This window comes from Phaseolus vulgaris, chromosome 6, assembly GCF_000499845.2.
Source record: "Phaseolus vulgaris cultivar G19833 chromosome 6, P. vulgaris v2.0, whole genome shotgun sequence".
NCBI lineage: Eukaryota > Viridiplantae > Streptophyta > Magnoliopsida > Fabales > Fabaceae > Phaseolus > Phaseolus vulgaris.
Window position 1 is genome coordinate 28,844,446 of NC_023754.2, and position 16,372 is coordinate 28,860,817.

Here is a 16,372-nt window from a genome sequence, read left to right on the forward strand (position 1 = left end):
AAATTTTCAATGTGATTTTTTAAGTAGATTTTATATTCGTAATATCACAATTTGCGTTACCTAGTTTAATCTTACCTAAAGTTTAATTTCCATTAATACATGTAATAAATTGTTCTTGTGAAAATGGATATTAATATTGATGTTAATTTTTATTAAGTTAAAATTGATATATTATAACAATTTTCCTATTTTACATTAATGTTAATTTAATATACTTTTGTAATACAGGAAGAGTACGTGAGCAAAACCGAAAAAGAAAAAAAAAGAATATGGGGGTGGAAAAGTTTAAAACAAAAAGGTAGTTTCACTCCACTCATTCTGCCATTCTCAATTCAATGCAAATGTTCTCCCACTTTCTCTGTTTCCTCGTGAAACGTGCTTAACATTTTGAACCTCTCTTTCCTTCTTCATGCTTCACCAAATGGAGCAAAACGCAAAACTCTTCCCCTTTTTTCACCTCAAAAGATCCATGCTTTCTCTACTCTTCTCCCTACCCACTTCATTCTTCGCCTTCCTCCTTCTCCTCCTCCTCTCCTACAACGCTTTCACCGTCTTCTCTCTCCATCTCCCCAAGTCCCCTCTCCTACGCTCTGCTCCAACACTCTTCAATCTTTCATCTTCCGCCAATTCACCTCTCTTCAACAACTCCCTTTTGCCCCTTCTTCCAAACACTACTACTACTCAAAGCCTTTCCCTCTCCATTCAAAGGGCCAAGAGAGTGAAGAAGCACAAGCGTGGCCTTAGAAGTGTGCGCTCAGAACCTCGCTCCCCTGTTTCACTTTTTCATTCCAGACTCAAAACATTCTTCAACACCTCTTCTTCTTCTTCTCCTTGCCGGGTGAGGTTCTTCATGACTTGGATTTCTCCCTTGAAAGCATTTGGTGAGAGGGAGCTGATCTCTATAGAGAGCTTGTTCAAGTCTCACCCTGAAGCTTGTTTAGTCATAGTGTCAAAGTCCCTTGATTCTCACACTGGAACTCGAATTCTGAAACCGTTTGCGAGTAATGGCTTCAGGGTCATGGCCATTGCTCCAGATTTTGGCTACATATTCAAGAACACACATGCCGAATTATGGTTTAACCGTTTGAAGGAAGGGAATGTGAATCCCGGTGAGGTCTCTTTGGGGCAGAACCTCTCCAATTTGCTTAGACTTGCTCTGTTGTACAAGTTTGGAGGCACTTACATTGACTTAGATGTCATAGTCTTGAAGAGTTTCTCCAAGCTGAGAAACACCATTGGTGCACAGAACTTCGATGTCAAAACCGGCAAATGGAGCCGCTTGAACAATGCAGTGTTGATATTTGACAAGAAGCACCCTTTGCTTTTCAAGTTCATCGAGGAGTTTGCACTCACCTTTGATGGGAACAAGTGGGGGCATAATGGTCCTTACTTGATCTCAAGGGTAGTGTCTAGGGTGAATGGGAAACCGGGCTTCAATTTCACTGTGCTCCCTCCTTCTGCGTTTTATCCTGTGGATTGGAGAGGGATTGGAGGTTTGTTTAGAGATGAGATTCCCTCCAAATGGTTGGTGAATAAAATGGAGCAAATTCGCAAAGAAAGCTTTGCAGTGCACTTGTGGAACAGGCATAGTAGGAAACTTAAAGTAGTTAAGGGAAGCATTGTGGATAGTATCATCTCTGCTTGTTGCATCTTCTGCAACACTTAGCTTTCAAGTTTGCAGTTTTACTTTTGTTGATTAAATATTGTAATTAGTGACTTAGAATGATAGGTTTTAAATTAAAGTAGTTATAAGCAATGTTTGTGTTGCAAGTATAAAAAAATAAAAGAATATATTTGATAGAGTACAAGGAGGTTTGAATTTGGACCAATGTATGATCCTTTTTGTTGTATCTGTTCGAAAGATCTGAGAGGAATATGATGTGAAAATTTTCTGACACGTTCCTTCCCACTGAATGGTGAAGAGGGTGGCATGTTTAGCTGTGGTTTTGGCCTGCAGTTGACAAGTGAAAAGTAAAAGTTGATTGATATTTGTCTTGTTATTTGAGACAATTAAATTGTGAAAGTGATTTCTCAGCTTCCAATCTTAATAGAGCACCTACTTTTATTTCCATGTGACACTCGCCTTCTGTCCCAATCTCCTTGCTTTCATTTTTGCTAGTCATAGTTCTTGTGAATATGTTTAGGAAGATCCAAAGCAGCTTCTAAATCCAATTTACAAATTAAATGTTTGGCTCACTAATGGTTAGATAAAAGGTGAAAACGTGTGTTTAAGAATAGATGTGCAGCTGTTTAAGGTGCGAAATATGTAAAACCAATGAAACCAGATATGGAGGGTGTTAAAAGATACAAATCATGCAAGTTTGTTGTATTTTCTAAATTTAGAGTTCAGTCATGGTAATGGTAAGAGACAAGAAGGGTGTTTTTCGTGTATTGTACAGACAGGTGATTCACCTATTTAGTTCAAACACATACTTCTTGCCGACTCTCATCTTTAGGGGATTGGAAACAAAATTTGAGAAATTCTCATTATAGTATTAATAATCATTCTCCACTCTGTAACAGAAGAATGTATACTACAGAAGTGGAAATGGAACCACATCTCTGTAATGGTGGGTTTGTTCAATGTGGAGATTTCTTTCTTAATTGTTTATATCCCATAACATCTTCAAACATAAAACCCATAAATGCGATGTGGCTATCAACGTGAAGAGGTTGTTACTACGCCTTTATTTTGATATTTTCAAAGTTTCTTGCACTATTTATACATAATAAGGTTATAAAGAGTAAGATTTGGGTGTTATAAAACATCTATATTTGGAGTATCTTGACATATAAATGATACTGGGTCTTATACAAGTTATAAGAATAAAAGAAATTACTTTTTTATATTAAAAACTTTTATTTTGGAAAGATATTTTATAACATATCAAAGTGTATATATCATATACCAAATTACAATAAATAAGTCCTTAACAATCAATTTGGTCACAATATTCTTTGATATGGTGTCATTTCTTATTCCTTCATTTTAATTAGGGGTAACGAAGTGGGACGGGCCGTGCGGACCGGTCTGTGGCCCGTTGAAAAAAACGTGGGATGAGTTACTTATTTTAACCCGTTGACCCGCTTAGGTCCACTCTGCATAACCCGCAGCCCGTGCGGGTCAAGTGTGAGGTAGTGTGGGTTGACCCGCATAACTTTAAAATGTATAATTTTTTTTCTATACCTCCATATTTTCTTCATGTAGCCTCATTATTTTACATTCCAGAATTTTTAATAACATCTTATTACGCATGTTTTATGAAAATAATATTATGAGACCATTTACCTAATGCATCTGAATAAAAGAAATTCAAAATTTATATTTAAAAAATTATTTTTTTAATAAATATTTCTTATGCGGGTTGGCCTGGAGACCCGCAGGCTAACCCTTATGCGAAACCGGTTAGAAAAATCAGCCCACAAATTTTATGTGGGGCAAACCAACCCGGTCCACTATATGCCGGCCAAGTGCGCATGGGACAGGTCAATCCGTATTGTCACCCCTAATTTTAATCATAAATTTTATGTACAATTCATAAAAAATGGAAATATGTATTTGAATTTAAGTACAATTCATAAAAAATGGAAATATGTATTTAAAAAGTGTAAATTTAAAATAAAGTATTTTTTAAAAAAGTTTAAAGTAAGTAATATCACGATAAATATAATATTATATTGAATAAAAGATATCATCAAGAAACCATTTTAAAAAAAATGTAACCTGATATTATTAAACTAACAATTTACATTTTAAGTCAAACTCCTCTCATATATATATATATATATATATATATATATATACTAAATTTCGAATAGGAGCCATGCCAAGTCTTATTTCTTATATACTTTTTGGTACAAACTATAGTAATTTAAATGAACAAATTACCGTACCAGTAATTGAAATTATAAGTACAAATATTTAAGAATCATTTACTTCCAAACCTAAATATTAATAGAAAATGAGGTGGGAAAGTACTAAAGTAGATAATTCCTTACCAAATTTGTGAAAAAAAACGAAGATTCAAAATATCAAAACTTAAAAAGGATCACATTTTCAAACTCGAGACAGATCTTAAATTTTACTTTAACTTTATTTATATATTTAGTATGTATTTTCTATGATATAATTTCTAATGTTTTTTTTACCTATTTATTTCATTTTTTTTTTTTAGATTGCACATCTCTTCGTATACTGAGACATAAATAACTCTATTCAACTGATAACAAGATTTTAAAAGTGAATTATTGTTATATTTTTATGCCTAAATTAGTATTGAACCGAGATAGTTAACTAATTATGTTATGTTCAAGGGTTAGTGAACAATCAGAAAGTTGAAATTGTTCACTTCTTTAGTAAACTAAGCAACAATCGCGCCATAGAAAAAAATAAAACAATGTATCCACGTGATGCGAAAGGGACAACACATTATCCACTATGGCTACATGAAACAGTGTATAAACTCATATCAACAAAGTGTTAAAAATAATCTAATACATGTTATAAACATTAATATATACAAGAGAACCATAGAATATAATACTATGTTTGGAATACCTAGGAATTTAGTTTAAAGATTTGGTGTGGCAACAACTCATGACTGCACCAGACGCTCTACATCTCCCATTTCCACCTCACTTTCTTGCAAATCATCTTCATCTTTAAACAGTACTTCGATTTCCTCCAAAGTCTTTCCTCTTGTCTCTGGAACACAATAATGAACAAAGACAACAGCACAACACGAAATAACGCCAAAAACAAAGAATGTTCCTGCTACTGTGATTCTGTGAGACACTGAGAGGAAGGACATGGAGACTGCACCACTGCTCACCCTACTTCCCACTGCTCCAAGAGCTGATGCTTGAGCTCTGAGTCTCAAAGGAAATATTTCACTTGACAAGACCCAACATATGGGGCCAATTCCTACTGAGAATGAAGCTACATTTCCACAAACTGCAAGAATTGCTAACGCAATCCCAATTTTCGCATGACTCAGAAGAGCCAGAGACAAGCTCAGGCTAAACAAACTTATTGTCATCCCAATTGTGCTGGCGTAAAGCAAAGGCTTTCTCCCCAATTTGTCGATAAGAAATATGGCTACCAAAATGAACAGAGTTTTGGTGAATCCAACAGCAACTGTTACAGCAAGAAGCTCAGAGTTGCCAGTGATCCCGGCGTTCTTGAAAATTGTGGGACTATAATACACAGTTGCGTCTATGCCTGTTATCTGCTGGAAACACTGAATGCCACACCCAGCTATAAGCATTCTTCTAACAGGAGGAGTAGGGCTCAATATTTCTTTCCAAACGGCTTTTGATTCATACTTGTTGTCAGTATTAACTGACCCAGCAGCTACCAGAATTTCTTGCAACTTTTCTTCAGCCTCCTTGTCACTCTCGGTTATCTTTAACAGCACAACTCTAGCTTCTTCAATCCTATTCTGCATCACTAGCCATCTTGGGGATTCAGGTATGACAAACAGTGCAAGAGCAATAACAACCGAAGGGAGAAGTCCAATTCCAAGCATCACCCTCCAATTTATATGTGCTGGAAGCCTGGAAAATGCATAGTTTGATATGTAGCCAAGAAGGATTCCAAAATTTATAAATATCTCAGGGAAAGAGGTAAGGGATCCCCTAGCAATGGCTGGAGAAATTTCGGCAATATAGACAGGTGTAATCATGACACCAAAACCTATACCCACCCCAGCCACGAGTCTTCCTATCATCAATACATTGAAGGATGGAGCAAAAGCCATAACAGCTCCACCTGTTTGGAAGACAACGGCTGCCAAACCAATTGTCCATTTTCGACCAATGGCATCAGATGTCTTTCCACCTGCTAAACTACCCAACAGGGATACTATGCTCAAAATTCCAACAAGTACTTCTTGCTGAACGTCAGATATATTCAGATCCTCCTGAATGAATATAATTGCTCCACTCATAACACCCACATCTGCAAAATGACAAGCAGACACAACCAACTACGGTCTTAGTTTTGGTTCCTATAAACTCGTTTATTTATGCAGTCAATATTATAAAATAAATCAATACACAACATAGCTGCAAACAAAGCACAAACCAATGGGTTCTCATCTAATAGTTGGACTAGGATTTAAGTTTTCTGCGTTCAATCCTTAGTGCTTGTCTGACAGTAAAATTATTCATCATATTCGAACACACATATCTGCTATCTGATACTATAAGACTAATCCATCTAGTCATACACACACATATATCTCTTCCGAGCCACTCTCAATTCTTGAATAATGAGCGACCATCGAAAAAGTTTCAACCTAAAAATAAAAAAACTGACAAACAACACTGGATTTTATATTCATCACTGTGATAGAGAGTTAACTTATCGAAGTCCTTAAAACAAGTATAGAATCTCACAAAAGACGATACCAAATCAAATCATTTTTCGTTTTTAGATTTTTTTAACTGACACGTATTGGGGAATATTTCGGGTGTAAATAAAATAAAATAACGGAATCGAATTATTAGACATAAAAGGAAGATAAGGAATTAGAATTGCCTACCATAGCCGAGAAGCACGGAATTGAGAGAGGCAAAAACGGCACATGCAAAGACATATTTCTTGGCCTGGTGCTTCTTGTTTTGCAGAACTTCATTGTCCTCAACTGGAACAGAGGTCACCATGGTGTATTTTGTTTCGGTACCCGACGGAATTTCAGATACCCCATCTCCGGTACAGTTCCTATCTTCTTGGACCTCAGATAACCCCATTCTACTCCTTCTCTTGTCTCGCCACCCTCGAATATTCAATAACAACAACAATAATAAAAGATAACATTCATTTGATCAAGTACCAATCACTGCTCCTTTGTCTGTATTGTCAATGGGCTATGTTGAACTCTTCTATCTGAAATGGGAAAGCGATTGAATGAAGAAGAAGAATTGAGGAGGAGAAACAGACACCCCATTGGAAAAATTAGTTTTCTTTGGATTTTGGGTGCAAAGAATTGTCGCATTATGGTGTGGAGGGTTAGTGGGGTCAACACAGTGTGCCTGTGGCTCTAATTTTCTTTCATTTCAAAGATACGTGTTTGAGATAAAGAAGGAAAAACGAAACATGTCCAAGGTTGTGTCGCTGTTGTTACTGATTTCCTCATGAATTCCGATTTAGACCTTGTATTTCTGAGCTGTGTGAAGAGGCTTCCACCGTCAGCGAGGGTATTTCTAGAAAGACAAAGTTGTTCAGTAAAACATTACAACTATAACTGTTATGCTTGCAAATTGTAGCAAGTATTTTTAACAGTGAGATGCACCTAATTTTTTTATAAGTAAAATATACTTATTAGTGTTGAACATAGTTTCTATATCATGTAAAAAAAAACATCATTAACATTACGTATTAGATTTGTATTTGACTGGTAATAATAAATCAGTTTAAAAGATTGTCACAACATATGAATATTAATAATGTGTATAGTTATTTCATATAATAAAATAAATGAAAACTTAAATTATAATATTTACCATGTTTATTTCAAAATAAATAATATCAGTGTAAGTATAGTATATAAATAAACATTTATTAATACATATTTGTTAAAAAGTTAAAATATTTTAAAGAAAGTAAAGTCCGAAGCATAACTGAAATCCATATTTCAAATATAGGGTTTTTGACCATGATGTGTTATTTTTTATTTTTTATTTTTTAACAAAATGGAGTCTATTTAAAAAAAATACAAATTTAGGCAAGTCGTGCCAATTTGACGCGATTTCTTATGCATAAATCGTCCCAATTTGACACGACTTTGTCATGTCATACTGAAGTCGTGTCAATTTGGCACGACTTCTGTCCTATCATAATGAAGTCGTGACAACTTGGCACGACTTCTGTCACTCCATCATTTTTTTGTTAAATTTTATTGTTTATATATTGGATATTAAGTTATATAATGTTAAAAATTATTTTGATACATAGTTTTTTAGGAGTGTTAGTTTTAAGGAATAAAAAATTGAATAATCATGTATGAATCATGTTTGAATTAAATGAATAAATACATAGATAAAGAAAATGAATGTTCTAAGAATATTATGAATGAAAAAATACATATATAAAGAAAATGAGAAAATTAATAATTAAACTTGAATTGAATTTTATTATTAAACTTGTCTGTGCAGACAATTGCTTCTATTGTGACATTCCGTTTTACAATATGAACATTTTTTTGTCTTATTTGGAATTGAATCATCAATTTTGTTACGAATGCGTTGAGTGCTAGGTCTTCCTGATTGATGTCGACGCATGATGGGGTCAGGTAAGAAATTTGGTCCCGTTTAAGTAGACCAATAATCATGATTTCGAACTGGATTAAATTGGACCTCATAAGCCTTTAAAATATTGTGCAGAATGTATACTGGGGCCACACACATTGTTACCTATAAATGACAAAATCGCAAAAGTCGTGCCGAATTGACACAACTTGCCTAAATTCCTAGGTATCCCAAACATAGTATTATTAGTAATTAAAGAGATTAACTTTTTTACCTTATATTTAAACCGTAAAGATTACTTATTAAAATGATATTAGAATTTATTATAATAATAATTTATAATAATAATTTGTTGGTTTTATTTTATCCACTATCACACTACCTAATATATAGTCTCATGGAGTTGAAAGACACTTAGCCATATACTTTAAAATAAAAATAAAAATACAATATACTATAAAATAACATAAAAACATTATAAAATATACAAATAAAAAATATTTTATTTTTTATTTTTTTATTATACAATTAAAAAAAATTATTTGAATTTATATATATTTTAGATTGTATCATCATAAGACATTCACAAATATAGAATAGACCTATAGATTATATAATTTGGAAGACATTCCCTATAAAGACTTATAGATTATGGAGTTAGAGGATGAATAAGGGGTGAATGAAGTAAAAGCCTTTATTGGGCTATATTTCTCTACAGAGCCCAACCTCAAAGCTCAAAAGGCCTAAATATCTCACAACGTTGCACGTGCCCAGGTTCGAAGACTGTTTGGGTGCCAAGTTATTATTAATCCGTTTTCGTCTCCTTCTTCGCGTCTCTCACCTCTCTTCACTCCGATTCATTGTTATCCCTCCAACTGAACTCTCTTGTTAATCGACTTTCTCGATTTCGCAAAACCCTTCAACGATGGCCGCGGAAACGCTTCCCTACCAGAATGGGAGCGTCGTTGCCAACTCCAATGACTCCACCGCCACGACCAAAAAATCGCGGGAAAGCGAGCGCCGTCGCCGTCGCCGGAAGCAGAAGAAGATCAACAAAGCGTCTGAGGCGTCGGTGCTTAACTCTGCCGAAGATAGTGACGACGCGAAAGAAACCACTGATTCAAATCAGGTTCTTGTCCATCTATGTTCTGTTACTTTAACGGTTTCTCAGGCTTTGGTGCGTTGTTTATTGTACCTATTCCTTTAGAGGTTCGTAATCGACAGCGGCTTTATTGCCGGAAAGGATAGTTAGATTCCGACTGTTTATATTTGTGTGTTCTTGCAACAATATTGCAGCGAAATTAGGGTTTTCGTACTTGTACTTGGCGTTTCAGAGTTTTTAGTATAGCGGTAGAATCTCTAGGGCTCTGTCGGGTGAAAGGGAGTTGGAGAGAATATAGCAAAATGATCTGTGTATTTGGACAAGACATGGCTCATGTACATGGAACGTGGGTTATTTCTCCCGTGCCAAACATTGCACTAGTTATTCTTCGGTTGCAGGTTCACTTTGTTTTGATCGAAGTTCTTAAACTGGAATAATCACTGTAATTATTGCAGTTTTTAGTGTCATGTTGTCAATTTTTAGTGTTTTGAAAGGTATTTAGGTGATTAGATCAGGTGTCGTAGCAGATAGTTGTTTCCTCTAATCATATATTGAAATTTCCCTGATGTCATTTGAAATATACTGTCGTTAGTGCACTTATTATGCCGTTATTTTTCTTCATTTGCAGGTTGTTGAACTAGTGGAGATTGAGTATGTACCAGAGAAGGCCGAGTTAATAGAAGGCATGGATGAAGAGTTTAGAAAAATCTTCGAGAAATTTAGTTTCGCTGATGTTACTGCTTTGGAGGTAAAGCTTATGTTTCAATTGTCTTCTTCTCGTTGTATCTTCTTTCTATACTGTTTGACTGGAGGTTTATTATCATTCAACTAGGATACTGATAAGAAGAATGGTTCGGAAGAGAATGCCGCTACTAATAAGAAGGCAGATTCTGATGATTCTGAAGAAGAAGAAAACGATAATGAGCAAAAAGAGAAAGGCATCTCTAACAAGAGGAAAAAGGTGTAGCAATTTGTAACATGTTTTCCTTTTTTGTTTATTCAATTTTTACTATTGTCTTCCTTTTGATAAATATTCTGAAATAAGTTTGGTTTCTTTGTTCAGCTTCAACGGAGGATGAAAATTGCTGAACTAAAACAAATTTGCTCAAGGCCAGATGTTGTAGAGGTAGGAACGTTCTGTGTAGCTTGTTTAGATTTAAATTGTTCAGCTTCCCTTCCCAGTTCCCACTATTAGTTTAGTCTCACGGTCACTCTTTCAAAGTCATGTAATTGTTCTATTGTTCCACTTTTAAGGTATGGGATGCCACGGCATCAGACCCAAAGTTGCTGGTGTTTTTGAAGTCTTATCGGAACACTGTACCTGTACCCAGGCATTGGTGTCAGAAGAGAAAATTTTTACAGGTTAATATGCATTCTAAATTTATAAATAACGGTTCAAGATGCAATGCAAGCATATATGATAATTGTAGCCTGCATGAGGGATGTAGTGATAGGGTGAGGAAGATAACGTCGATAAGGTTTCTCTTATCTGTATGTATATGGTGCTTGCAGGGGAGCTGCTGTGGCAATCACCAATCCTGGACTTGTAGGTGTTTGGCAATGGGCAACCTTGAGTCATTTCTCTTTTATTACCTTTATTAGATCAAATGGGAATATGTGGCTTGTATTATGTTGCATAATGGGGATCTACAATCATGACATTTTTGCATAATGTAAATGGGCATTTATTTGTGATAAAGATGCTAATAGTTCTGCTTTGAATTTTCAGATACCTTTCCATTGGGCTTAATGCTTGGGCTGAATTCCTCTTATCTTCAATTTTTATGACTGATATAATATAACTTAGCCAACTACATAGTGTATGTCCACATGAAAGTACTTATATCTCATCGAAGGTATTTTTTTTGGTTTTCAGGGTAAACGAGGTATAGAGAAACCACCCTTTCAGCTTCCTGATTTCATTGCTGCCACTGGAATTGAGAAAATCAGACAGGTAATACAATCTTTTACATATGCTTTTCAAGAAATCTCGTGTTTACGAGCTATGAATTTTTTGAGTGACCTACAAAATAAATGAATTTCCTTACAAATTTTACATGCTATTTGTGACCTTGAAACTACATTTTTCTGTAATATCATAAGCTATTACTGTTTTTATTCCTGATATTAGACTACAAGCTTCCCATTTGGGGAAGAATCTCTTTTTTATTTTAGAATTTTGTTATTTATATTTGATGGATTGATGGTTATTGGTTTTGATTAGAAGCTTGCATCCCTCCTAAGTATTGGTGTGTTTTCATAAAATTAGCACATTGTTAACTCATTGTAGCATGGATTGATAATATTGGGGATATTAACGGGGATAGCCTTGTGAGAGTGACTTGTGCTACATATAGTTTTCCTTTCACGTGTCCTCTCTAAAATTTTCTGTTCCCAACAACTTAACATTTGTATATTGTAAGTTTCTGTCTGATCTTTATATGTGTCTTTTAATTAATTTACCTAAATCCTTGCCGTAGTTGCTTTTTTAACTGTCATATGTTGTCTCATGCAGGCTTATATTGAGAAAGAGGACAGTAAGAAGCTGAAACAAAAGCAAAGGGAGCGCATGCAACCAAAAATGGGGAAAATGGATATAGATTATCAGGTTTCATTTGTGTTTTGCACCATTTGCATTGCTTATTTGGTTGTTTGTTTACTCAAGTGCCAGAACCATTTTCATTCTTTCTAATAGTTTTTCCTGGTTACTAGGTTCTTCACGATGCATTCTTTAAATACCAAACAAAGCCTAAACTGACATCTCTTGGAGACCTTTATCATGAAGGAAAAGAATTTGAGGTATTACCCAGCGTGGGAATATTTTAACTGCTATCAACTTCTGTTTTTGTTTCTGTTGCAACCATTTTCGTTTTAATATTGCTGTATTAACTTATGACTCAGAAAAGTGTTAAAATATTTTATTTATTTTTTAGTTGGGTGAGAGTCTTTAATTTGGAGCAGTAGGTCAATTTATTGATTAAGTTTAGCTGGAATATAGTGTTTGTAATTTAGGATAGGAATCTCTGTGTACCATCTCCACTCCTAGATAAGTGGAAATTTTATGAATGATGGAAGCTAAATAAAATTATTGCGGGGCTGTGATTCCACAAACTGAAAAGGAAATTTGAATATATAACAAAGGGATGAACTAAATCAGATTGAATAAAAACTAAAACAATGATTGGAGTACATCTCGCTGCAAAACTGGAAATTAATCTGTTTGTTTTAGTGGGGTCATCTTGGAATATTAATTTGTGGTGACTGGGTTAATCCAGTATGAAAGGAGGCAACTCCTTTGTGTAATCTGTTTTGCTTTTTTTGGTTGAGTAATAAATTCAAGAGTGAACCTTTTTCTGTAGTTTTTCTTTTCTTGAACCCTGAGAATATTAACAGAGCCTTGTTTTCACGGGCACATTTATCACCTTGACAATTCCTTTGGCTCATTTTTTTCCCTTTGCTTCTATATCTTTTGATAATGGGCCTATCAGTGGCATGCATAGTTGGGAAATATGTTATAAATGTCTTTTTCTCCTTTCATTTGTAATATTGTTTGGTAGGATGTTATGTTTTTTTTTTTGGGTTTGGATTTGAATTTCTATGAGCATTCAATTTGAAGTTCTCGTCTTAGACTTTGGATATCTTTGTTTGTCCTTTTAATAGAGGCGTTCATTCATTTGTTTTTAGTGTCAGGGTTCCTGGCATCCTGTCCAGTTTTAATTTGATTGTTAGATTTTATTTAAGCATATCTTTTGACTGAGATTGCTCTTATTTTATATGATGTCATTGCTTGGTGCACAGGTGAAGTTGAGGGAGATGAAACCTGGCATGTTATCTCATGAATTGAAAGAAGCTCTTGGCATGCCTGAGGGTGCTCCTCCTCCTTGGCTTATAAATATGCAGGTAATAACATTATATGTTTTTGACTTCTGGTGCAATTTTCATATTATTCTGTTTCTGGCCATTTGACCACAAATATGTTTTTTTAGAGATATGGTCCTCCACCCTCATACCCTCATCTGAAGATCCCTGGACTGAATGCTCCTATCCCCCCTGGAGCTAGCTTTGGTTATCATCCTGGTGGATGGGGCAAGCCTCCTGTTGATGAAGTATATATTTTTTTTACATATCTACTTGTGGATGGGACTGGATTATTTTTTTCAGCTAAGAGCCCCCCACTCTTTATCTCACTGACCTGTTTACTTGTGTTCATCTGAACAGTATGGACGTCCACTGTATGGAGATGTTTTTGGTGTTCAACAGCAAGAACTGCCTAACTATGAGGTTTGGTTTAAGGCCAGAGTTGAATTACCTTAAAGCTTATGGAATTCTTTCTTGTTTCATGTGGAATTTCGTTGGGTTCTTATGATGTGAAGTGAAAAACATTAACAGTATATAAAGTCTTATTGCTTGCCACCATTCCTATTATCTTGAACTCACAGTCCCAAAAGTTGTGCTGTTTGAAAGCTCACATGGTTTTTCATATAACATGCCACCTAAGAAGTCTTTTTGGGCTTGAGGCTTGATAATGCACAGACAGACCCACCCTACCCCCCTATTCTGGAAATTGACTTCTATTTATAAGAATTAGGATAGCTGGGATTAAACTCCTAGATCTAGTGGTCAGAGCCTCGATAGACACATATCCTATGTCATGAATCAATAATTCACGACGGTGAAGACACATTAATGGTTTTATATTTAACACAATAATATTTTTTTTTTGCAATATACTCTTCAGAGACTGTCCTGTCAATGCAATCTTTCTTTGTGTGAGGAATGTGTAAAGTTTACATAGGATTGCATTAATATATCTCATTTAACTCTCAAGAGACAGTCATGTCATTGAGTGAATGCAATCTTATCTGTCGTTTGGTAACGAATACAGATAATTGTTTTACATAGGACTGTTGCAATATATGTTGTATAAAATGTTTCTTAAATTCATTGTGGTATTCCATTTTCATATTTAGTGTTCTCACTATGCAGGAAGAGCCAGTTGACAAGACCAAACATTGGGGAGACTTGGAGGAGGAAGAGGAAGAAGAGGAGGAGGAGGAGGAAGAAGAAGAAGAAATGGAGGAGGAGGAACTTGAAGATGGTATTCAGTCAGTTGATAGTCTGTCAAGGTATTGTTATTTTACCATTTTATTTTCTTGTTTATATATTATGATGGTAGCATGGACGTTTTGAACTGCCTGAGAATCAACATTTTTTTGGTGATCTGCATTACCATTCTTCATGATAAAACTTTTGAAAATCATTTACAAATGATTTGGCATATGATTATGTCTTTGGATTAGCCAATTTTGTCACCTAAAGCACTATCAAATCTTTATGAAGAGAATGAATTTTGCCCCAAAGATTTAATCACAACCAAATATGCACTAGCTAAACATTTAAGAAAACAAAAACTATCGAATGATGGTTAAGAATTTATGTAATGGGTTCCTAGAATTTATAAAACATTTAGCAAACAGAAAAGGAAACAGGAATGAAATGATGATCAAGAATTTGTAAAATGGCTTTGTAGAGTTTAATTTGAACATTTAATATTTCTGGTTTCCAATTGTTACACTGAAGTTAATGATTGGTTGGTATTAAATATATGGAACATTTACCACCCAAAATGAACTAATCTTATGGATAGAATAGTTAACAGATATTTGAATGTAAATTTCTTGTACCATTGTTGTGCTCATGATTCTCCCTTTAATATTTTGGGTGTACGTGTGTGGACTGATTTGAGAAGAGTTTTTTTTTTTTGTGGCGGTTGATTATGTACTGCTCCTTTCATCTCATCTCTTGATTATTTTCCTTTACATTTTTCACCTCAGCACTCCCACGGGAGTGGAAACACCTGATGTTATTGACCTCCGGAAGCAACAGAGGAAGGAGCCTGAGAGGCCTCTTTATCAAGTGAGTGTATTTTATTGCTGTTTTTCATTAGCCTTGGCTTCTGATTTGACTTGCTATGTAATTATCGTTTTGTTGTTTTCTATGTAGGTACTTGAAGAGAAGGAAGAAAAAATTGCTCCTGGAACTTTGCTTGGAACCACACACACGTATGCTATACTTGCACCTACCTTTTTATTATTATTTGAATAGCATTATTTTTCCCTCCTCGATTGTGTGTTGAGTTGCCACGTTTTTTCTCCACTCTGCAGTTATGTTGTTGGCACTGGCGCACAGGACAAGTCTGGGGCTAAAAGGGTAAGAATTTTTTCTGTGGTTGGTTGGTTGTTTATGATGATGCTATCCGTTTTGTTTTCAAGGGTAGCATGTTTCATGCGTTCTGGTTATGGCACTTTCAGGTTGATTTGCTTAGAGGTCAGAAAACAGATAAAGTGGATGTCACTTTACAGCCTGAAGAGTTGGAAGCAATGGAAAATGTTTTGCCAGCGAAGTATGGATTTTATCTTTTCTAACTTTTTAGAGTTGGTTAGTTGGGTCAGGTTTGAGGAAGTGATTTCTTACCTCTACTGGATACAGGTACGAAGAAGCAAGGGAGGAGGAGAAGTTGCGTAGTCAGCGTGAAGATTTCAGTGATATGGTTGCAGAGGTGTGTTACATTCACCCTTCAAATCGTGTACATACATGCATATTAGATTTTCTAGTTGTAAATGTGACTTAGGTAATGTTATCTGTCTGGTGCAGAACGAGAAGAAGAGAAAGAGAAAGATGCAAGAAAAGGAGGGCAAGTCAAAGAAGAAAGACTTTAAGTTTTAGGGTGCGCCTTGTTCGTCTATTGCTGGAAAATGGGGCTGGGCTACCCTCTACTGGGGCAGTTCTCACATCCCATGAGCTGAGAATATGTTGTTAGCAGCGGTTTAACGCGACTGTATTTTATTGGCTGGAAGTGAAGTGTTAATGTTTTGGATAGGAGGAATATATATGTATGAGGACTCTACGCAGAGCAAGTGGTAGTCAGCTTTAATTCAAAATTCAATACAATGAATTCAATCCTTCCAAGGCTTTACAATACATCACCGCGCTACCTTCCACATAATTTGTTGACCCCAA

The 16,372-nt window shown here is 35.3% G+C and overlaps 3 protein-coding genes across 3 annotated transcripts; 2 read left to right on the top strand and 1 right to left on the bottom strand.

Moving 5' to 3' along the window:
• Nucleotides 1-326: 326 nt before the first annotated feature.
• LOC137832621 (uncharacterized) lies at nucleotides 327-2,074 on the top strand. The gene has a single exon (XM_068640887.1). The coding sequence runs from the start codon at nucleotides 410-412 to the stop codon at nucleotides 1,664-1,666; it is 1,257 nt and encodes a 418-aa protein (XP_068496988.1). The 5' UTR covers nucleotides 327-409; the 3' UTR covers nucleotides 1,667-2,074.
• Nucleotides 2,075-4,408: 2,334 nt separating this feature from the next.
• LOC137832622 (probable polyol transporter 4) lies at nucleotides 4,409-7,062 on the bottom strand. The gene is made up of 2 exons (XM_068640888.1): nucleotides 6,546-7,062; nucleotides 4,409-5,959 (listed from the first exon to the last, which is right to left on the bottom strand). Exons 1-2 carry the CDS (start codon nucleotides 6,751-6,753, stop codon nucleotides 4,596-4,598), a joined length of 1,572 nt encoding a protein of 523 aa, XP_068496989.1. The 5' UTR covers nucleotides 6,754-7,062; the 3' UTR covers nucleotides 4,409-4,595.
• A 1,950-nt stretch (nucleotides 7,063-9,012) lies between these two features.
• LOC137832623 (uncharacterized) lies at nucleotides 9,013-16,372 on the top strand. Its single transcript, XM_068640889.1, has 18 exons — nucleotides 9,013-9,379; nucleotides 9,981-10,100; nucleotides 10,185-10,313; nucleotides 10,416-10,478; nucleotides 10,607-10,714; nucleotides 11,229-11,306; nucleotides 11,868-11,960; nucleotides 12,065-12,151; nucleotides 13,151-13,252; nucleotides 13,339-13,458; nucleotides 13,571-13,633; nucleotides 14,339-14,478; nucleotides 15,187-15,268; nucleotides 15,356-15,414; nucleotides 15,517-15,562; nucleotides 15,664-15,755; nucleotides 15,842-15,911; nucleotides 16,007-16,372. The coding sequence occupies exons 1-18, from the start codon at nucleotides 9,176-9,178 to the stop codon at nucleotides 16,076-16,078; spliced, it is 1,728 nt and encodes a 575-aa protein (XP_068496990.1). The 5' UTR covers nucleotides 9,013-9,175; the 3' UTR covers nucleotides 16,079-16,372.